Source organism: Dipodomys ordii, unplaced genomic scaffold, assembly GCF_000151885.1.
Source record: "Dipodomys ordii isolate 6190 unplaced genomic scaffold, Dord_2.0 Scaffold1, whole genome shotgun sequence".
Classification (NCBI taxonomy): domain Eukaryota; kingdom Metazoa; phylum Chordata; class Mammalia; order Rodentia; family Heteromyidae; genus Dipodomys; species Dipodomys ordii.
The window spans coordinates 61,118,176-61,142,149 of NW_012267217.1; the positions used below are offsets into that span (position 1 = coordinate 61,118,176).

General features: G+C 42.3%; 1 protein-coding gene across 1 annotated transcript in view; it reads right to left on the reverse strand.

Annotated features, from left to right (window-relative positions):
* The window catches only part of Dner (delta/notch-like EGF repeat containing), a 160,983-nt gene that overhangs the window by 80,562 nt on the left and 56,447 nt on the right, over positions 1–23,974 (reverse strand). The window contains exon 5 of the mRNA XM_013020452.1: positions 13,720–13,873. Coding sequence (XP_012875906.1) covers positions 13,720–13,873 — 154 coding nt within the window. The remainder of the gene's footprint in view (positions 1–13,719; positions 13,874–23,974) is intronic.

Here is a 23,974-nt window from a genome sequence, read left to right on the forward strand (position 1 = left end):
CAACGTAAAAAGAGAAAAAGAAGGTGCCCTTACTTATCATCACTAGGATTACAAGTGTGAACCACCACAGCCCAGCTTCTGGAGCTAATTCTGATGAATTTTTCCACACAGATATTTTCAACACAATTGTAATTATACCGTAACATCTTACATATTTCTAGGATGGTTTCATTACACAGGAAGTTGTCTTTCTAAATTATTATTTTGAGAGACTGTCATTAGCTCTTGCACCTGATATTTGCAAAAATAAGTCAGTGGTACTAGATGGAAGATAATTGGTCTGAACTTCAGTTACCTGACTAATAGAAATCACAGATTGCCAATGTGAAAACAAGTATTTCCAGCCTACCCATCCTCCCATGCTTCAAAGCAGTCTAGGAGACTCTAGTTCAGTCTAGATTGTAGCTTTGAGCCTTCAAACTAAACTTTCTAAAGTCAGGACCAATGACAACATCAAAATGCCAGGAGAGAATATCTCCATATAATAATATTAAACCAAGACTATGTTTCCAAACAGAAGTTCTAATTTCAAAGTGTAAGGAGAGCTGTTTGTTGTAGGAAGGTTGTAGAAATAACCTTTGACTAAAAACAGTAACTAGCATTTACAATAGAGAGCTTATGTTTATATCCATTTTTAAAAATTCATCCTCACTGAAACTCTTTCAGGTCAGTACGATGTGATCACCCCCAAGGAGACAGAATTGGGAAGGGAAAGCCATTTGCACACATCACCAAGGAGTCAAGCACCTGCACCCAAGCCCTTAAAAACAACTTTGTGCCAAAGGCAGAGGACCATCATCAATGAACAGGTGTCCAGTATGGAGGAAAAAAACAACAACAAAATAATGCAGAGGAAACATGTCCTAGAAACAGAGATAGATACAAAGCAAAAGCCATTGACACCCATCCTTAACTCACAGCCTGTGTATGGGTACACTTCAGCTGGACTTGCTGAGAGTTATTTGTTAATCCCTGCCTCAGAGACTGAACAATAGGTAAAAGATGGTTGATTATGTGTGGGCTGTTAGAGGTCCCATGGTTCCCAAGACCTGAGTGGCCTTGTGAATCCTGTTATTGGAAAGATCTTAGAACTGTAACCACTGAGTCCCATAAAATGAAAACTCATGGCCAGGTAGAAAGAACAAAAGAAGAATGAAGGATTCTGTGAAGTTCAAAATCCTTTGAAGAAAAATTTGACAAGCACTTTCTTTGACCTTTTAATTTGGAAATTTTTAGACAGATTTAAACAGAAAGAACTCACATGTAAAAGCCATACATATCCACCACCTAACTTCAACAGTTACGATCATTTTTTACACATCATTTTATGCATAAAATAATTTAATTTTAATCAAATATTTAAATTAACATTTAAATAATTTAAATTTTTAATCTGATCCTCTCATTTGTTCATATTTTCTCTAGGAGGAATCTTAAAGTGAATTTCATTTCACCTATAAATATTTCTATATGCATTCCTCCAAAAAGGAGATTTTTTTAAAGATCACTTTTAATGGCTTCTTTAATGAATGTCTGATTCCCATTTATAAATTTATTTAAACACTCTAAGCCGCACATACTGATAGCAAATATTTTCCTTTTGTCTTTTCTCTCTTTTTTGGTACTGGGATTGAACCCAGGACGTTGCTTTTGCTAGGCAAGCGCTTTGCTACTGAGCTACATCCCAGCAATAAAATTTTCCTTTTAAAGAACTGCAGTTGTGGCCATTGGTTCACGCCTGAAATCCTACTTCTCAGGAGTCTGAGATCTGAGAATCACAGTACAAAGCCAGCCCAGGCAGGAAAGTCCATGAGACTCTTGTCTCCAATTAACCACCAAAAAACTGGAAATAAAGTTGTGACTCAAGTGGTAGAGTGCTAGCCTTGAACAAAGAAAGTTAATAGCACTCAGGTACTGAGTTCAAGCCCCCGTACTGGAAGAAAAAAAAAGAAAAGACACCCTATCTAAGTGACATGCAATTTCAATGCTGGGAAGCAGAAATGATTGAACAGGAAAGAAAAAGAGTAAGATTCACTTGGATAGGAGAAACACACATACATCTGATCAAATAAAAACATGGTTTAAAAACAAAAGGCAATGAAGGAAAGGTGTATGTGGCCCATTACAAGAGGCAGTTCATAAACTGTAATTAAAATGGAGGTCTATGATACACAAATAGAAGTATGAGAGAAAGCTGATATTCAGCTGAGTTATAGAAATGAGTCTCAAGGTTAGAAACACACCATCTATTAGTGAGTAACCACAGGCAGCGAGCACCAGGCCAAGGACAGCAGCTCTGGGAGTTAAAGTTCCAGGAAGGCAATTCAATACTCAGCTAGTCCGCAGACTGACTTTGCCTTCATTTCCATGGGTGAAATTAAGACAGCTAGCTCCCAGCTGAGTGGGATCAGCTACACACCCCAGCATTCCCTGCCCCTGGCACACACCTCAGAGGTAAGAGAATCGTTTTTGAATGAGTGCAGAATGCATGGATTCTTTTTGAATCTGCAAAGCAGTATGCCGTTCTTGTTTGATCTCTCTGCTTTGAACAAGGCACCTTTATTTGGGGGGGGTATTTTTTAATAAGTTTTTTATTGTGAAAATGCTGTACAGAGGGGTTCCAGTTACATGAGCAAGGTAATGAGCACATTTCTTATCCAGCATTGTTGCCTCCTCCTTTGTTTTTAGAATGGTCACCTCCCCTTCCACCCCTCCCCACACCAGCATCATGTGGGCACTTGTCACAACTGCACGCAGACCAGCAGCAGCCTAGCAACGTGGATGGGGTCCAGCAATTTGAGGTTGAACAAACCCTCCAAGTGATTCTAAAGCAAGTACTAACCCAGGAAACAGGCAGCAAGCAATCTTTTAATGCTTACTATTATAATTATTATTCATCTCATTCAGATTCTAAAGGGAAAGATAAGAGGCTTATGGGAGAAAGTCAGATACTGCATGACATCCAGAGGCCACGAATCGCTGCACTGGTGGCGTATTTTCTTCTCGCCACAAATGAGAGCCCTTCAGCCCAATGGTTGTGCCTGTTACTGTATTCACTGTATGTTCTACTTGACAGGTTGACCATATTGTTACAACCGGAGACAAGACAGACACTCCTTGTTCAGTAGGTAGAAGCATTAAGTACTATGAAATAGTATTTCTGTGGGTACTGGAGTCTGAACTCAGGGCCTGGCCCTTGCTTGGTAGGTAGTCTGTCACCAGAGCCATGACTCCACTCTGTTTTCTGCCGATTATTTATTTAACCAGTTCTGGGGCTTGAACTCAGGACTAACACACTTTCTCAGCACATTTGTTCACAGCAGATGCTTTGCCACTTGAGCCATGCTCCCAGCCTACTTTTTGCTGGTTAACTCGAAATCAGTGTTTGCAGACTTTTCTGCTATGGCTTGTTTCAAACTGTAAGATCCTCCAGGTCTTAGTGTCTCAAGTAGTTAAAATTACAGATGTGAGCCACCAGCATCTGGTATGGATTACTCTTTAAATAATCTGTTTAATTCCATTGAAATGGAATGAAATAAGACGTTGCAGAGCTAATATAGACCAGATTTACATATGAAGCTTGTACCTTTTAACTTGGTGATTATGTATGTATGTACTTAGAAAAAAATAAATGTATGTGTGTGCATGTGTGTATCTTTTCTCATGTTTATATATGTTGGGCATACATGTGTGTTTGTGTGTTATGTGCATATAAGCATATGTGTGTTGCATATGAATTTACATAGGTATGTGTATGGTATTTGTGTGTTTATATTAATAGTACAATACTATTGTACCATTTCAAAGACAACTTAGGCTCAAAGAACCTAAGTATACTTTGCGAGTGATTCAGTGTGGAACTCAGTGAGATCAGCAGACTGTAAACCACATGCCCTTAATCTTAAGAAAAGAGTATTGTGATACTGTATCACAATTCTGGACTTCAAATTATACTACAGAGCTATGGTAAAAAAAAAATTGCATGGTACTGGCACAAAAACAGACACCAAGGAAGAGTATAAGAGAACCCAGAAATAAAACCATTCAGGTACAGCCATCTGATCTTTGAACCAAATGTGCCCACTAAAGAAAAGATCTCTTCAACAAATGGTGCTGACAAAACTAGTTACCTACCTGCAGAAGACTGATTCTCTACAAAAATCAACAACAAATGGATCACAGACCTTATTGTCAGACCTGAACTTTGAAAGTAGGAAAACTCCAGAAGACATAAAGCATGGGTAATTATTTTTCTGACTAGGACTCTACTTGCCCAGAAAATAAGACAAGAATGGACAAATCTGCCTGCAACAAATTTAAAAGTTTCTGCACATTGAAGAAGCAATTACCAGAATCAAGAGACAAACCAAAGAATAGGAGAATAGGAGAAAATCTTTCCCAGATATTCAGCAGACAAAGGATTAATATCTAGGCTGGGAATGTGGATTAGTGGTAAAGTGCTTGCCTAGGATACATGAAGCCCTGGATTTGATTCCTTAGTATCACATAAATAGAAAAGCCAGAAGTGGTGCTGTGGCTCAAGTGGTAAAGTGCTAGCCTTGAGTAAAAAGAAGCCCAGGGACAGTGCCCAGACTCTGAGTTCAAGCCCTAGGACTGGCAAAAAAAAAAAGATTAATATCTAGAATATGCAAAGAGTTTAAAACTAAACAACAAAATAACACATAATTAATAATTAATAGACAAATGAATTGAACAGTTCTCAAAAGAAGAAATAAAATGATTAAAAATTAATACATGAAGAAATATTCAACATTCTTAGCCATAAAGTAAATGCAAACCAAAGCTACACTAAGATTCCACTGCATCCCAATCAAAATGGCAACCATCAAGAAAACAGCAACAACAAATGCTGGCAAGAATTTGGAATAAGGATCCCTAGTACAGCCACTATAGAAATCGGTCTGTAGATCCTTCCAAAAAAATGAAAAATAAATCGTAGCTCTACCTTACCACCGCAGGGCATAACAAGAAAGATACCCGCATATCCATGTTTGCCGCAGCTCTGTTCCCAAGAGTCACTGCAGTTGTATGTGTGTATATAAACATACATATACATGTACATACCGTGGACTATTGTTTAGCCATAAAAAAAGAAATGAAATTTCATCATCTGCAGAAAATGGACAGAACTGCAGATCACCATGTTTAGTCATATAAGTCAGGTTCACTCATTTGTGGAGTATAAACCTAAAATGCTCCTGCTGCTGCTGCTGCTGCTGCTGCTGATGATGATGATGATGATGATGATGGTGATGATAATGGGACATGACTATAAAAGGGGACTGTCTAAGAGGAGATCAGTAAAAAAGAGCAGGAAAGGAGGAAATACTGAGGGGGAAAGAAGACTAAAGGACATTTATGTATATATGTGTGTGGTATGGATGCATATATGTGTGTGACGTGTGTGCACAACATATATTTATATTACAGAGAGAGGCACATATACATGAAAGTATAATGAAACTCACCAAACAGAGAGGAAGAATGGGAAACAGAAGAACTGTGTGAGTGTACGAGAAACATCAGAACAAAATCTCTCCTATTACAGTACAAATGCTGACTCAAACGTAAAATAATGGAAAAAAAATTAAGGAGCCAAAGTAATCACAAACATTTTTTAAACAACAACAACAGCAACAAGACCAGGCCCCGAGGGGGAGGAAGTGGGCAGCACCGGGCCAGGACAAGATGGTGCGGCCTCCCTCCACGGCTCCCAGACAGGCCCCATCAAGAGGCAAGGGCCGGGCTCTTCCCTGCGCAGGGTCTAGGACTTTTGTCCTGACAATTAGGACGACCACAGCGGCTGACACTTTGAGTGCCTCCTGCTTTCCAGGCAGGCTTTCCAGTGCCTGTCTGAGCATGCCCCGTGTGTGGTCTTAGGGAATCTTCAGGGCAGCCACTGGATTGTGGAACAATGAAGGCCACTGCTCACCCCCAACTTGGAGGTAGATATGACTGAGACCCAGGGAAGCCAAAGAACTTTCCCCCAAGGTGGTGCGGAAAATGAAGAGCAGCGCCCCCCCAGGCCTAGCCTTGGCTGTGCAGCTGGAGCAGTGTGGAACGGAGGGAGGGAGGCAGGGAGGGAGGCACGGAGGGCTGTCACCATCATTCAGGACCTGACTCAGGAAAAGGATGGACAGGGGCAGCTGGAGAATCGTCAGACATAAGCAAACTTGGTGAGAGTCCAGAAACGGAGGAGATGAGGGAGGCAGCCACCATGGCCCAGTGCCCAAATTGATAGAAGTTGGAGGTGCAGGAAAAGCCAGGCTGGGGGGCACGTGAGGGGGGGGAGGAAGGTGGACACCACCTGAGGTGTGAGCAGATGCATCTCTGCCAGGCCCAATATAACTGTGCTGGGGATGAGGTGAGAGGCCAGGCTGGAAGGAGGGTCTGGAAGCCATCTGCGCGTTGACAGCTCAAAATGAGTGATTGCTACCAAAGGCAGAGGAGAATAGCGGAAGAGGGAGGGAGGCAGAGAAGGTTGGAAAGGTCTTGAAACAACCTCGCATGGAAATGCTTCTGAAAAGATGGCGACCACAAGTGAGATGAGGAAAGAACCCTGGAAATGAGCAGGGGCGGGGGGGAGGCCACAATGAAATGTCATGTGAGTGAGCAGGCAGGAATCTCAAACTGGACACCAGCCAATGGGGGACAGTCATGAAGCAAGAGGAGGAGAAAGGAAACAGGGAGAGGAAACAGCCAGGAGGGAAGAGCAGAAGGAAGAAAAGGAGACAAAGGACAAGCAAGAAAAAAGGGAGGAGAAGAAGAAAAGATAAACCAACTTTGAGTCTCCATGACACTAAATCCTTGATGACTGAGAAAACCTGGGAATCCTGGGAGAGGGGAAGCAGGAGAAAGGTGAGACAGACCTGGAATCCTGCAGTAAAAGGGAGGTGAACACAGATGCGGGGCCGGGGGGGGGGCAGGCTCCGGAAGAGGACTGAGCATATCCAAGACAGCTGCTCTCTCTATTAGCGGATAAATGCATGAACAAAGCAGGGTGCATCCAAACAAGGAAATACTATTAAGGCTTGAAAAGGAAAATAGAGCTGGATAGCAGGCCAAGGGATGATGACTCCAAGGCGGAGTGCTTGTTTTGAGGTAATGAAATATTCTAAGATTGTGGCAATGATTATACAACTCTATGAATGTATTAAAAACTTGGGTTGTATCCTTCCATTATATGAAGATTGTATTTCAATAAAGCTGTTACTTAACACACACACACACACACAAACTTTGAGGTTGTTCACTAGTCCTTGCTACTCAGACCTCACATCCAACTCACCAGCAGTGCCTTTCAGCTCTACCTTCAAGTATATTCCTAACCAATGCCTCACCACTTCTGTGGGTGGCATCTGGTTGCCATTATCCCTGGCCTGCTTGCTCAGTAGCCTCCTAGCTGGCTTCCCAGTGACCTCAGGGTCCTCAGCGATTGCTTTAAGAACACATCAGGCGGCCCACCCCAAGTTGTCCCTCAGAAGCTCCCATGGCCTGCCATCAGGACAAGATCCTTGCCCTCCCGGTGGCCTGGCCCAGCTTCTGGCCCAGCTTCTGTCAGGAGCTGGGAAATCTAAAGTCAAAATAGCAGCAGATTCAATACCTGGTGAGGCTTTATTCCTCCTGGAAAGCACCCTCTGTGTGTCAATCATCCACCCACCCTCCTCCCTTCCTTCCTTTCTTATTGGTCCTGGGGCTTGAACTCAAGGCCCGGGAGTTGTCCCTGAGCTTTGTACTCAAGACTAGTACTCTACCAGTTTGAGCTGCAGCTCCACTTCCAGGTTTCTGATGGTTATTGGAGAAATGAGTCTCATACATGTTCCTGCCTAGTTTGGCTTCGAACCATGACCCTCAGATCTCAGCCTCCTAGGTAGCTAGAATTTCAGGCATGAGCCACCAGTGCCTGGCTTCCTACCCCACTTTCTAATACCATTACCTTGGTGATTCCATTTCAACCTAAGAACTTCCAGAGACACAAACATCCAGACCATAGCATCCATGCTGTTCCTGCCTAGAAGACTCTTGCTCTGTTCACAAGTACTTCCCGTTCTGAGTCCCAACCTCATCGCCCTGTGGACAGCGCCAAACCCACCTCTCTTGTCTCTCCACTGGGTTTTCTTTTCTTCATAGTGCCAATCACTTCGTGGCTCTTTCGGTTGACTACACTCACACTCACAGTATATACATGCATGCAAACGTATAAGTACACTCAGATGCACACCCCAAGCACACATATCCGTGCATGCTGCTTGTTCACCTCCCTCACTGCACCACAACCTCCACTAGCACAGAATTCACTTCTTTCACAGCTGCAGCCCCAGCACCCAGAAAGTGCCTAGCACGGACAAGGGATAAAGGAGAGAATGCGTGAGAGATGCTTATCACACCCCTTTGTGTTAAAGATGAGAAAGCATGGCAGGGGAGGCACTGAGAAAGTCACGAGGGTCAGGTCACGTGAGATCATGGAGGGGCCATGTTGTAATTTTGATCTTGTCCCAACTGATGCTATCTCTGGTCCTCAGAAGGGATAAATGATGTCACACCAGTCAGAACTTTCCACGCCTTCTACTCTGTTCATAACTGATGGAAACTTGAGAAACCACTAATGCTTTTCAGGGGGCAGAGAGCAGCCACCTCTCTGACTTAAAGATGCACAGAGTAAAGAAGCCTGGGCCTGATCTCCCAGGAGCTTCGTGGGTGCGCAAGTGTCCCTTGGCCACCCGGCTTCCCACACAGCGGCAAGTTCTGAGGTTTCTTACAGCCTGAAACTCTGAACTAACACAGTTTTTAAAAAGTGCATTCGTGATCCACTAAGCACACTCTCGTTGAGGGCAGCTGGGTTAATTCAAACTGGGATTTCTTCTCAGGAGGAGGTGAGGAGTGACAGTTAATTCAAACTGGAACTTCTTCTCAGGAGGAGGTGAGGAGTAATTCAAACTGGGATTTCTTCTCAGGAGGAGGTGAGGAGTGGAGCCCCAGCCGACAGTTCCAAGGCACTGACGCTCACTGAGTCAGTCAGTGTTTCTGAGGTAAAGCTGGCTGGGAAGATGCGCTACTTCCCCTGGCCTTGGAAATGAGATGTTTTTAAAAATAGACTGAGATCACCAATTAGTCAGAACAACATACCACATTGAAGTCTAAAAAGTGCTTCACAGAATGCTAACAATGTTTTGGCAGTGGTGGTTCAGCATGTGTATCAGAGCTATTCTTCCCAGAAAAAGAAACAGCTCCTTTAAGGAAAAATTGTATTCTTAAAATTGGAAGACTTTTATGAAATAAGTCCTGATGTTGGGGGCAGGGGGGGAGCAAAATATACCGACTTAGTTATGTAATATGTGTCTGTGCACCACAAAGGACTCAGGACAGTGGAGCAATGATGGCGGAAGTGCTGGCCCAAAGCTGGCAGGTTCAAAACCCACCAAGAGTCAATGTTCCCGCTCAAGTCAGAAAGCAGAAACCTCCAAAGTCCAGCTCCGGAAGTCAGGCAGGAGGAGGCCTTTCGACAGCTGTTTCCTTCTATTCAAGACTACCATGTGGTCCCCGCCACCCCTCACCCCACCCCACAGTAGGATGGTGTTCTGCTTCGCTGGCCTACCAACTCAATTTAATTTCACCCAGAAACACTGGCACAGTCACACCCAAGATACCGGCTGATTAAACGGCTAATGGGCACCTCATGGCCCAATCAAGTTGACATATTAAAATTTGCCATTGCAAAGATGTTTCTCAAACCCTGCTGTTCAGGTTAATTTTTCCATTCAGCTTATCTTTCAAGTCATCGGTCTCGGCTGCTCATTCGCTCTCATCCTGTCCACATCCTGTTCACCTCATCACTGACAACCAGGGCACTGGGGGAATTGGTAGCTTCTCAGGCACTTGAAAACCAAGTGACTGTAACTATGTCCAAATGTGGAGTTGCCTTTCAGAGTGTTCAGTGCCCTCTACATCCCTTCTTTGGCTCTGTCATGTAGTCTAAAAGAGACCCAAATGTTTCTGGCCTTTCATTTTGTGTTTCCCAGTGCTGGATATCAAACTCAGGGTCTTGCACATGCTAGATGAGTGCTTCATCACTGAGCTGCAACCCCAAGACCCCAAAGCTTGGGGAGGGGGGGAACCACAAATGATTGCGAAAACCCTGTTTCTAAATTCAATCACTTCCTGTAGTATTTGACATTGCTGATATCATCATTTCCAAAAGCACTGAAGTTCGAAACAGTTTCAAGAAAAGTGTCAGATGTACGTGGTAAAAAGAAATAGTAATTTTACCAGCAATAATCTATAATCAATTTTATATTGTTCAAGTATGTGTATGACTTCTCCAACATTGGCAAGAGTCCTACTTCCAAGAAACTGTATTTTTTTAATCAAGTGAAAAACTAAAGGAGTTTATTACTAGATCAATTCAAATCTAATCTACTGTCATTCATAATCTCTAGATTAGCTATGAATCAAAAACATCATTGACACTTGACATGATAAACTTTTGATAAAATGACAAAAATGCCATGAATGTGAAGCTGATTATTCTCTGATGAAAATTGTATTTTCACTTACCAAGGAATGTTATCTTCTCAAGAGAATCAAGCCCTGAATAAAGACAATACCCTCATAAAGGAGCCTTTTGGAACAAATCTCTGGTGACAACTTTGAATTAATTCATTCCTCAAGCAAGAAAATATTGCACAATCACATTTGTTCTAATCAGAGCACAGTGAGGGGAAACTGATAAAGGAATGCACACTTCCCACTGTTGTTGGTTCCTCTGTTTGTTATCTGCTGCCTCAGAGGTCAATTTATAGATGCTAATCTGCTTGAAAGAGTTCTTCTGAAAGAAAAATGTAGCTTTCCAAGTGTGAAGGTCCCTCAAAAAGTTAAACATAGAACTACTCTAAAACCCAGTAACTCCACTCCTGGGCATTTATCCAAAATATTACAAACAATTGCGTTGGTGGTATAGTGGTGAGCATAGCTGCCTTCCACAATATTACAAACAAGGATACAGTAAAGCCACCAGCACAACCATGTCCATTGCAGCACTATTCACCATAGCCAATATGCTTCTCAGTGGACAGATGGATCAAAAAACTGTGGTATATATACACAATGGAATTTTACTCATCCATTAGAAAGAATGGTATTTTACCATTTGTAAAAAAAAGGAAAGACTTGGAAAAAATTATGTTAAGTAAAATAAGCCAGACCCAGAAAGACAAAGGATGCATGTTTTCCTTTTTTATATGTGGAAGCTAGATTTAGCTTATAAACTTAAAAGTCAATATGTTGGGTGGTATGCAAGCATATACAAATTTACTAACTGAAATATGGTAGATTCGAGCACTTAGCATGATACTGGTGCAAGAACACTCAGGAAATATTAATTGTGTGTTTGTGTGAGAGTGGACTATAGTGAAAACACTGTTACGAGGTGGAACTAGAATAAGAAGAGTGAGCAAAATCCATTGCAAGGAATCAGAACTGACAAAGAAAAAACCTCTTTATAAAAAGAACCTCATAAAGCAGCTGAGCAAAAAGAGAGTATGCGGATGGCACTTCCATAGTCGCATCTGTCTCTCTGTCTGACCAAGACCTATTCTAACCACATAATGAAGAACAGAGCCCAGGGAGGGGGGAGAAGTTTAAGCAGGTAAGGTATGACACAGATATTCGTTCACCTGCGGCTATCTGGAGAAAGAGAGCTCAGGGTATGGATGGGACAGGGCAGAAATTCCATGACCATTCTGGTTCCAGTATGAGGAGAGGCAAGAATGAACAGAGACACTGGAGAGAAAGAGGGTTCAAGGCCTGACTGGACAACATAGCCAGACCCTGTCTCTAAAAGAGGACAGCTGGAAGTGGCACTGAGGCTCAAGTGGTAGAGTGTTCACCTTGAGCTGAAGAGCTCAGGGACAGAGCACAGGTCCAGAGTTCAAGCCCACGACTGACAAAAAATAAAATAAAACAGGATAGCTGGAAATGGAGAAACTTATATCAAGCAAAGACTACTTAGACAAAAGTTTTAATGGCAATATTAAGTTCAGACAAAATAGACTTTAACTCAAGGGATATGAACAGAAATAAAAATTTATTTAAAAATAAGCTTTAAAGAAAGATCAGGTAACAGATTCTTTTTGGAGAAGATGCTACTGACCAGGAGAAAAAGCCAACATGGTGGGTAAAGCAAACTACTAGTTTGAAAAGAGTTAATGACTACTACTTTTTGTGTGTGTGCACCAGTATTGGGACTTGATCTCAAGGCCTGGCCACTGTCCCTAACTCTTTTCCCTCAAGGTTGGTGCTTTACCACTTGAACCACAGCTCTGCTTCCAGCTCTTTGGTAGTTAATTAGAGATAAAAGTCTCATGGACTTTCCTCTTGGACTGGCTTGGCCTTGTGATCCTCAGATCTCAGCCTCTTGAGTAGCAAGGATTACAGACATGATATTAAATATGTAGACAAATATCCATTATCTGAGGCCAACAAAAAGAAACACACTCAGACACAACACACACACACACACACACACACACACACACACGAAAGAATATACAAAACTATTGATTGATCCTTTTGCACAAAACTATTGATTGATCCCTTTGATCTGATTAAGTTTTGAAAGGGAAAAATCAGTCAAGTACTCTCAGTTTTTATCTAAAGCCTTGAACATTTGAGCCTCATTTTATAAAAATGAATACCTAATCCCTACAAGCCCCACTTTATTCCATCCCTTTCTCTACCCCTAACTTCTTCCTCATCTTTAAGACTGGCTGACAACAGTGCTAGAAGTCAGGAGAGAAATGAGTGGGTTTTGTATGTTATCTGATCACACAAATGGAGGAAATTGATATTTTCTTTCAGACTACACCAAAATAACTATCAGAACGTTTTTTGGCCCTGAAGTGTCTGTCATAACTAAATGTACACTACGTTGATCAGGATGCCTGGCAGAGCAGGACATTCTTAGTCAGTGTGCTCATAGGATTTCAGAATCCCCCTTAACCTCAAAGCACAGCCCCTACTAATCAAGAAGCGCTACAGACTTGTCCCATTATGGAGAAGCGCCCATCAGAACCCAGAAGATACAGAAAGAGAAAGTAATGAACATGAACACACAGGATAAGTGGCTTTACATAACAACTTTTGTAGTTTACTCTAGATTTTTCTTAAACTACCTACCACAATCATGCAGCACAGTGTGAAACCCCACACTTGGCACATATACTTGTGAAACTGTGTTTTTATGCCGACACTTGAGCTCACTGCCTTGCATTCTCACATGGCTTCTTTTTTTCATTCAAGGCTAGCATTCTACCTCCTGTGCCATACCTCCATTTCTAGTTTTTTGATGGTTAGAGAGAAGAGTCTTAAGACTTGGCAGACATGGAAACATGATCCTCAGATCTCAACCTCCCAAGCAGCTAGGATCACAGGCTACCAGTACACCATGTAGACTTGCTTTTTAAAACATCTAGGACCTCTGTTTGACCAAGAAAAATCATTCTCCTAGAACAAAAAAAAAATGGTAGAATATGAACATCACAAAGCAAGCCTAGGGATGTGAATTTCCTCCTTCCAGAAACATGAGATCTGGCAGTCACCTTGCCCAACAGCTGGGCCAGGGAGGGATTGTTCAACCATCCTTAACTCATTGGTCTACACTCTACAGAGAGATGCATTAACTACGAACGATGGAAACCTTACCGGGAAGGCAAATGCAAGTGAAATTGCTCCCTTCCTGCTTTTCAACTGCATCGAGACAGCTGGCCTGGTTCTGGCAAGGTTTCTTCTGGCAAGCGTCAAATTCTTCACAGAAAGTTCCCATGTACTGGTCCTCACAGGTGCAGGAGAAAGTTGCCTGAAACACAAAAACACAATATGTGCGTGTTAAGGGGAGTCCTCTAAAAGACAGGCTTTCTGCAACACCCCACATTCACAGGCACCAAGCCCTTTCTCCAAAGATGCCAGCACTGAGTGCCTTAATCCTGTCATATGCCATAGTCTGGCTAAAAGCACAGCTTTACAAGAAATAGGGTGTGGTTCTCTGCAGTTTCAATTTCAGACATTTATTTTTATTATAGCTCTCTGTTCATATTTATTCCAACTATTTTTAATCTTCCTAAAATTCTTTCTTAAATGGGAAGAACAACTTGTATTAAGCTCAAAATGAAGTTTGGCTGACCCCCAGGAGCAGCGGTTTTGCTAGACACATAAACTGTGCTGTGGACATGAAGCGGAATATCATGACAACGAGCTAAATCTTCAGCACAGACCGTGCCTGCCACCAAGCTCAGACACCCTTCCAGAGCGAACCAAATCACGTCATAAATGGACCTCAGTGCACAGGCATGGAAATACCCTGAAAATGAGAGAAAATACACAGAGTATAATTCTGGAAACCATCTTGTTTGGCTTATGATAGTAACATTATCTGAGTAAAACACCCTAGCACAAACATCAGATGCAGAGGCATGAGTCTGAAACCTTGAAACCTTCTATGTAAGATGGTTGGAAAATCCTAATATATCTGAGCCTTTCTGCTCCCTTCTTAATACCAGCCTAAGGATAGATTCAGGTCTAAGAAAAACAGACTTGACTCCAAAGCCTATGAGAAACAGTGTAGATCACGACAGGAGATTTTTACAAAAAGGAAAGGATGGGAGACAAAAGAAAAGAGTATTAGTAAGCCTTACTACTTAGGAAAATCCTGACAAACACTAACTGCCCATTTCTCATATCATTCCCCAAGCCCAAAACAGACTTTGGTCTATTGTTCCAAAGCTTCTCTCATAGCCACTGTCCCTTATCCTCTTCTCTTCTCCCCAGATCCTTAATTTCTTCTCCTTCCCTGGTGCTTTAAAAAAAAATTATGATACTGCTTCAACTACCTAGCCCAGACGAGCTTCAAACTTGAGATCTTCCTGCATCAACATAGAAACAAGCGAGTACTGCACGCCCAGCTGCACCCTTAATCAGAGAGACTTGCCCCTCTCCTCCAGGTACTGTCAACTGCGATCTCTACCCAGTACCCCAGGAGTGCAACTGGGAACCTTCCTTCCTCCTGGAAGAAGAAAGGGATCCATAATTCTCTTTAGTCTACTTTGTCTTTGGATCAAGTTCTATAGTTCTGGTACATTTCATCATAAATTTACTTCAGTAGATTTAGCTTTCTTTGTTGCTAATTACATATTAATCCAATTACACATTTTCTAAGGTACATTTCATCATAAATTTACTTCAGCAGATTTAGCTTTCTTTGTTGCTAATTACATATTAATCCAATTACACATTTTCCAAATTCCATTCTTATACTGCCCATCACACTTGATAGTAATTATTACTGACCAGCCTTTCCTTACCACATGTCACACTGAGATTTCATTATAGGTCAGTCTTCAGTTGAATCTTCGGTTTTAAGAAAACATAAAACCAAACCAAACAAAAGAAAATCCCTATGGACTGCCAGCACCAGCAATGGTACCCTCTCTCCTCCAGGGCATGTGGTTACATTGTCAGCTATGCAAGAAAAACCTAATTCAAAGGGTGTTTGTAGGATCTGCCCCCACGGGTAATGCTACAGTAATTTGCTGAGTGTTATCAAGTGTTGTTTTAGGCTCTATAAAAATGACCCAGTGACATCTTACTGTACAAAGTGAACATCTGGATTTCCTAGTATTGATTCAACTTTGTGTTCCTGGAAGAAATATCATTTAGGTCATTATGTGAAATGATTTTAAAATGGCTAGACTGCATTTGTAGTTAGCGTTCTCACGTCCTCCAATGCCACCCCCTTGCACAAGATCATGTTGTTTCTGTTTTTCATTTTTTGGTGGTGGTGGTCATGGCCATGGGGCTTTAACTCGGCGGGTGCTATCCCTGAGCTCTTCTTGCTCATGACCAGTGCTCTGCCACTTTGAGCCACAGCTCTACTTCTGATTATCTGGTGGTTAACTGGTTATCAAAAGGAAAGTCTCATGGACTTTCCTACCCGGGCTGGCTGTGAACCACAATCCTCATATCTCAGCCCCTAAGTAGCTAGCATTACAGGTATGAGCCACCAACACCCGGCTAAGATCATGTTTAGTACCCTAAAAGACGTGCCACAAAAAGTGACTGAATACCTGATTATGCCTTGACCTCCACCAACCAACCAATTGACCAAGTGAAACCAATAAACGACATTTAGCTAGGCCAATCTACCAGGTTTATTCGGGGTGTTTCTTTTATTAGCTGTGATTATGGTTTTTTGTTAAGAGAATATGGCCAATCTTTGTGATATGCATAATCAGGTCTCCTTTAGTTTAAGAACCTATCTCAGAAAACAGTTGGAAAAATAGGAACCACCTTTCTCTTTATGAGAAAGCTCTATTTCCTGCCACCTATTTCTACCATCTCTCAGAGCTCTTAGTGGTAAATGGAAATAACATTTTAGCAATGTGTGACCCATCTGGTTTTCTGTGATGAGTGTTTTCCTTCTGTGTACGTTTACATACACTTTGGAGCTGAAAGCTACATCAAGGACTGTCAGAAATGTATCATTTTAAGTGTGTAGGGAAACTCCTTTTTTTCTAGAACTGTCTTCTAAGTAAAGTCTTGTCCTTGGTTTAAATGCAAAACATAGTACACATTTGCTATTTGCAGGCATTAGGTCGAGTCCCTTTGGTGAAATGAAGAGTTGCGGCTGCCTTTGAAACGGAAATTCTGTGCAAGCCCACTGCATACAATTGTGAAGTGAGCCAGGCTCCATGTCCCGACAAACAACTCTGTGTCATTTGATTTGGCAGCTGTCTTCTAAAATCTACTTGGTTTGGCTCCAGGCATTCCATACTGCAGATGAATTACTTTCGTTGCTTGAAAGATAGATTTTGCATATAATTCATTTCGAGAGTGCTATGGAAAAATATGATGCTTGTACAAATAAATTATTAAAATCCCCAAATCCAGAATCATTGAGAGAGTTTTGATTGAATTTCAAACTAACACAGAAGCTACATGTTTTGTTTTGCTTTATTTTAAACAGGAATCTTGAAAGCTTTAAGCAACTGCCAAGACAATTGCTTTTGACAAAGTAAAACACTGAAAGGGTTCTTCAACACTGAATGGCCAATGAAGCAGCTTAACAGATGTTTGTATACATCTCTCTATATTTTTATCATGTTGTCTGTAAGTTAGATTTCCTCCTAAGTGTATTTTCTAAGAACAAATAACATTCCTATAGTATTCCAAGTTTTGTTCTGATCATTTCAAGACCGTTGCCTTATTGTAAGAGATTGGGAATGTTGATTATGGGAGACTGTATTGGTGCATTTTTTTGAAAACTGTTTATACTAAAGTGTCCTTGAGAATTTTAAGTCTCTGTCTATATTATTAATCTAGGTCCAACAGCTCCACAGGATAGAGGAAAAAGAGATACACTTGAAAATAGTTGTTCAACCCAATCACAGAAAGTTAATTCCTTTTAAAAAGAATTGCATATGGATATATAAAATATGTTTTTCAAGTAAAATAAAAAGGTGACCTTCAGAGATTAATTTTTAAAACCCAATACAAAAATCTCAATTTCTTCAACAGCTTGAAGTCAAATATTCTATCTGTACATTAATGAAACTTTCTCAGACAGTGGTGAGAAGCTTACTTTGAAAAGTTCCAGGCATTCATTAATTTAACAATATTAATTAAGCACCTCCTACATTCTATAGCAGTCGAGGAGTCAGGCCACCAAAGTAGATGTGATTCTCTCATGGAGATTATATTCCAAAACCGTGACTGGTGAGAAACAAAAGAAGCAAGGAACGGAGTCAGCAGGGAATGGCCATGCAGGTGATAAGCACCACGGGGAGGCTGAAGAGGGACAGCAATGGCACGAGGGCTGTCAAAAGGAGGGCGTGCCCCTGTGAGGACAACTGGGCAAAGGCTTCATGGAGATGAGGAAGCTCCCAGGGCGGTGACTTCAGAGGGACGCTGGCTGTGGTAAAGGGAACAGGAAAGGCCTCCAGAAAGACCTAGAGCCCAGGGGGCTAGATTAGAGAAAATGACACTAGTGGGACATGAGCAAAGACAAACGACTGAGTGTGAAGTCAGGTACCACAGTGGTTCTCCACGGGGGCCACGTTACCCCACAGACACACTTGGCCATGGCTACAGATCATTATGGCTGTCGCCACTGGAAGTGTGCCACTAGCAGCTAATGGACAGAACTCAGGGATGCTGCTAAGCATCCAACATGGCACAGGAGGGCCCCCAAAACAAAGGATGTTCCAGTCACAAATATCAATAGAGCCAGGATTGAGAAGTCTGGAGGGAAGGTCTGACAAGCTCAGGAATCAGGTGTGGCATAAAATTTGGGGGAGGTACGAGGAGGAGAATTCATGGGCAAAAGGGACTCCAAAACACTGACCACAGAAATTCTGCTTTATCTTTACATCACCTTGTTTATTTTATATTTTATTTTATTCAGTGAATATCCCAAACCTGAGAACAAATAAATGATCCCACAGCTACCTCTAAGCAGAAGTTGGGTGACCACTTGTTTGGAGTTCAGGAAAGTGTTGCTCCTGCTTCAGTCTTCATGTTAAGAAGTCGTAAGTCATATCCCAAGTATAAGAAGCATCTTTTATTTAACTTGACTTGGATATTGTCTATGATGTACTTATCAGTCCCAATCAATGAGCAAATGTGTGTTGAGCCCATCCTCTGTCAGGCGGTGGGCTCCAAGAGATAGGTACCAATGTGATGAAGGATGTGGGTACGAAAGATGTGGTGAAGGATGGAAGGAAGCAGCCCTCTGTGGAGCTTAAATTGTCGTGGAAGAGAGGAACACCTTCCATGGAAGATGGCATCCGTATATTATGTCACACGTGATAAAGACACAGAGGGAGACAGGGACTGATGGCACGGTGCAGGGTGACTTTTATCTAATAGAGAGAGAAGACAAGTGTTTTGATAATTGTACATATATAGGATTCAAACTGAATTCTAAGATGCTCCCTTTGCTGCCCTGGCAAAACTCCATTCACTAAACTGCTATTTCCCCTTATGCAGTGGACTAAATATTGCAGAGACATTCCTAGTCAACTCATGGCTGCGTTGCTCTGAGGATATTATCAGAACAGCAGACGCTATGCACCATGTGGCATTTACTCACTTAAGTGACCTTTGTTTTTCTAGTCCTGACAAGAGATATTCCTTATGAGCAGTGCCGATAATGTTAATGACCTTACTAGTGTTTTTACCTTGGATTGGCTGCTAAAAGCTCAGGATGTATTTGCAGTGTAGCTTTAATGTCTAGCTATGACTCCATGACCCTCAAGACTATTCTAATTTGGATACTACCATCTAATTTATTCCCTAATCCTGACATCATTTTGGGTTTTTTAGTCTTTTGAGTGTTTTATAAAATATGGAGCTAAATATAAATAAATGAATCTAAACTGCCCCACCATGTACACAAGTCCTTGAAAAGTCTGGCTCTACCTTAAACTTACTATCTCATTCTTTGTTATTTTTACCTCTCAATAAATTCAAATTGTTTTCTGTGCTATTCAAAGTTTTCTATGCACCTAAATTTTTGTCTTGAAGAACCCACACTTAGAAACTCTATTTTACTTTTCCTTCAATGAGAAAATACACCAATTTGCAGAGGAAATGCGGTGATTTGCTTTAGATGTCCCCAGTAACACTAGTTTAAACATAAAAACTGGATAGAAACTGCTGTCATTGTTCATAAAACTTGCTCACATGGAATGATCTCACTAATTTTCCCCACATGATGGGTGGATATGAGTAGCTCTATCCTAAGAATTGAGAACACATCCACAGAGATATTAGATAAAGCATCTGAGGTGTCCCAGATGCCCAAGTATAAAGTCAAAGCTTATAACCACATTGTCTACTTCCAAACCCTCGTCCGTTCCATTCCATGTCCTCTCATTGCGATGATAGTTTCAGGTTTAGTAGACTTCCTTCACCAGGACTCTAAAATAGGCCCCTAAAATGGAGGTCTTCATTCCAGATTCCTATGGATTTCCTACAACCTCCTTCATTGGCCTTTCACAATTCCGTATTATTGGCTATTCTTTTTGGTACAGAATTAATGAACAGACTTTCAAGACTGCTATGGTTTGAATAGAAGTAGCTCCCAAAAGGCTTGTGTGTTAAAGGCCTGGTCTCCAAGGTAAAGTTCAGAGGTAGGCTTTTGAAAAGTCATTGGACTGTGAGAGATTTGACTTCATCAGTGAATTAGTCCATCGATGGGTTTATAATTGGATGGGATTCTTGGGAGATGGTAAGAACTAGGCTATTTGGCAGAAGTAATACTCTGAAGGTGTGCCCTTGAACAGTCTGCCTTGCCACTGATCCCTGCCTTGCTTTCTCTCTGTCTCCTGAATGCCGCTTTCCTCAGTCAGGTGGTTCCACCATGATGCTTCTGCCTCGCCACAGCACAAAAGCAATAGAGCCAGCCACCAAGGGACGGAAACCTCTGAAGCTGTGAGCCACAAGAAAGGGTTCCTCCTCTGACCTGTTCCTCTCAGGTATTTATCACGGAGATGAAAAGTCTGACTTCCACCGAGACTTTGAATGGTTCTTCACCAGAATCGAGGATCCTTGAGGCCTGGGGTTTCAGCAGCTCTGACACAATGGCTGCTTGGGTGCTCACTGAATGAAGATGAGTTGAGGCAGACTTTGCAGGAAAATTCTATGCAAGTGCTACATATTCCTACTTCCCTGTCTGTCTCTGATAATCTTGGGTTTTGTTAAAATAGCATCATTGCCGCTTTTGCCTTGACCACATGTTCATACAAAAGAGAGTAACTGAAAGGAGGATCTGAACCATCTTAAACAAAAAGGGAGTATCAGGTCCCTGCACGTGTGAAAATGAAGTGGCGGAGAGTCAAGCCACTCCTGACTCAAGGACTGTCTAGGCCAATCTTGATATCCACCGTGGGCTGGGAGGATTGCAGACAACATCTGGGTTATTCATAGTTAATTGTCTGGACATCTGCAAGGTCACAGCTCTGCCTAATGAGTTGATCATTGTTGGAGCTAGGTGACACAGACGTGGTGGCCTGCCAAATAACTCCCTGTACTTTTATAGATGCTTGAACTTTTCCATCATAAAAAATACTCATCATTTTCATTTTAAGAGTCTGGCGAAGGACCAAGAAAGGAAAGATAAAAACTCAAGAATCCATTTCAGCATCCTAAGTCCAGCTCTTCCCTGAGGAAACTGCTCTTGGGGGAGAGGGAGGGACAGGATGGGATGGGGGGAGCCGGCGAAGCAGAGAGGGGGGAACATTGTGAGCACATCACTATATGAAGTCTCTCTCCAAAGAGTAATGTCACACTCAAGTGCCAGGAAACGCTCAGGGACACACATGCTTTCCCCTTGTGGACATGAATCACAGCACGGAGCATATTTCCCTCCAGGCAGCCCAGTCTGCCTATAGAGCCATTCCTGGGCCAAGGAAGGGCTTGGCCACTGCTCAGCTTCCCCAGCACGCAAGGGTCACCAGTGGGGCACGCCCAGCACAGACCTTGGCTGGAAGAGAAGAATTCCTACTCGCACAGCCTATGAGTACAATGTCAGACTTCTCCACCCCAGCCGTCTCTACACTGAACAGCATTAAGAAATCCAATCTGTTTCTCAACCATGAAAAAGCTCTGGACTCTGCATGTTCCTAGTATTTGGAGGAGCTCCAGGACCAACTGTCTGTGAAGATGATTCCAGGAATGACTTCCTTTGGCCTCTTTGGCTGAGAGCTTAGCCTGCTCTCAGCAGGAAAATAGGTAGTGAGACCCAGCTAACACACAGAGCCCACCAGCAGCCAGATTCTAGCCTGGACTTCCCCATCACTCCAAATGCATGAATCTGACCTCAATCTGTGGAGGATGAGACCACAGAAAGCTTGTCCTGAACATTTTTATCCAAGAACAGATGAGCCCAACTCACTGCAAGAACCAAAATGGTCACCTTGAACCTTGAAAATAATGTAGTTGACACACACTAAAAATAAGGCATACAGGGTTGGGAAGGTGGCTTAGTGGTAGAGTGCTTGCCTAGCCTACATGAAGCCCTGGTTCCATTCCTCAGTACCACATACACAGAAAAAGCCAGAAGTGGCACTGTGGCTCAAGTGGTAGAGTGCTCAGCCTTGTGCCAAAGAAGCTCAGGGACAGAGTCCAGGCCCTGAGTTCCAGCCCCAGGACTGGCACAAGAAAAAAAAGTATACAATAGCAACGATGGCATACAGGTTTATTTGACAAGACATAGGTGAGGGATAAATAAAAAGGGCCAAAAGACCCTACATAAAAAGAGCCTACACAAGATAGAACTCAGCCTCTCACTAAACCCAGACTTAATGTATTTCAAGAGGCAAAAAAGGATAATTTGGATGCAAAATTTAAGAGACTGAGATGTCCATTTATAATGTAAATGTCTTTTCCTGAATCCAGGCCACACAAGAGCATCTGGAGCCCAGCCACCAAGACAAACTGATGCCTCTCGGGGGGGGAGGGCCAGTGCTCCAAGGAAAGCTTACCGAACTACATTTTTAAAATTTTCATCTGTTGGCTGCGTCTTACTGTTCTATTATTCACTGTGTGTATGATTCAAACAACATACTCATATTGCTTGTCACTCATAATTTAGTTTCCCATTCATTGGCATACCATTGTATTTCTATTTGGGTAGATTAATTGCAAATGTGATAACTTACCTTAAAAAAAAAAAAAGAGCAAGCCGGGCACCGGTGGCTGACACCTGTAATCCTAGGTACTCAGGAGGCTGAGATCTGAGGATCGCAGTTCAAAGTCAGCCCAGGCAGGAAAGTCCATGAGACTCTTATCTTCACTGTGGCTCAAGTGGTAGAGTGCTCCCTCTCCTTGAGCTGAAGAGCTGAGGGACAGCACCCAGGCCCATAGTTCAAGCCCCATAACTGACCCCCCCAAAAAAGAGCAAATGTATATATTTCCATATACAGATTATGTCAACATTAAATTCAAGACCTGACATTTATAAATTAACAGAATTTATTCCTTTGGCCTAAACATTAAAATTTTAAATAAGTGTAAAAGTAATGAGAGTCTTGGCCTTTCCTTTGAAAGAACAATAAAAGTTACTGTATTCTTTGGGGGAGGAGAAAGTAAGTGTTAGGAATTTTTGCCAAAGGCTTTTCTACAAAAACTAGTGGTATGGGTTTATAGAATGGAGATGAGAAGCATCTTCCAGCCCTGTGCTGACCCCCAGGGTCCTCACAGCAATTCCTGGGGTGGCCAGGAGGAGGCCTGAGACTTCCATGCCACCGGCCATGAGCTTCAGTTCACTATCAGCTGTGTTTATTTGGCCCAGTGCTCTAGCTCATTAACCAAAATAAGGTTGGACTTGAACAATAATAGAATGTCAGTGAAATTTTATCTTTGCAGTGAATGTTCCTGGGAAAAAAGACCCAATCTCACAAGTGCTTTTTTTTTCTTATGTTAAAATTCCATTTCACCTGTTGTCATTTCCTTTGCTATTCCAAAAAAGAAAAGAAAAAGAAATGGCAAAAAAAAAAGCTTTACAAATGTAGAAATGTTATGAACAAACCATTAGCGAGAAGGACTCCTGGCTGAGAGCCCTTGCTGGGTGACTGGAGGAGATGAGGATGGAAACCCGCAGGCTCCTCCCCAGACGGCCTCTGGTGGGGCAGCGCACACGGAACATGGCAGCTAGGGGAGAAGACCCGGCCTTGGCAGGAGTTGTGCAGAGTAATTTTTTTTTAGTTTACCAACAAAGAAACAGACTGGAAAATTTAAGTTGCTTCCTCAAGGTCACAGGGATAGACAGAGAGGATAGGGAAGATCTGACCTCACTGCAATTTCCAATATCCACCAACGTGAGAAAATGAGGGGGGGAGGGGAGAGGGGAGAGAGCGTGGGGGGTAGGTGGTAGGTGAGTGGGTGGGGGGTGAGAGGGGAGGGG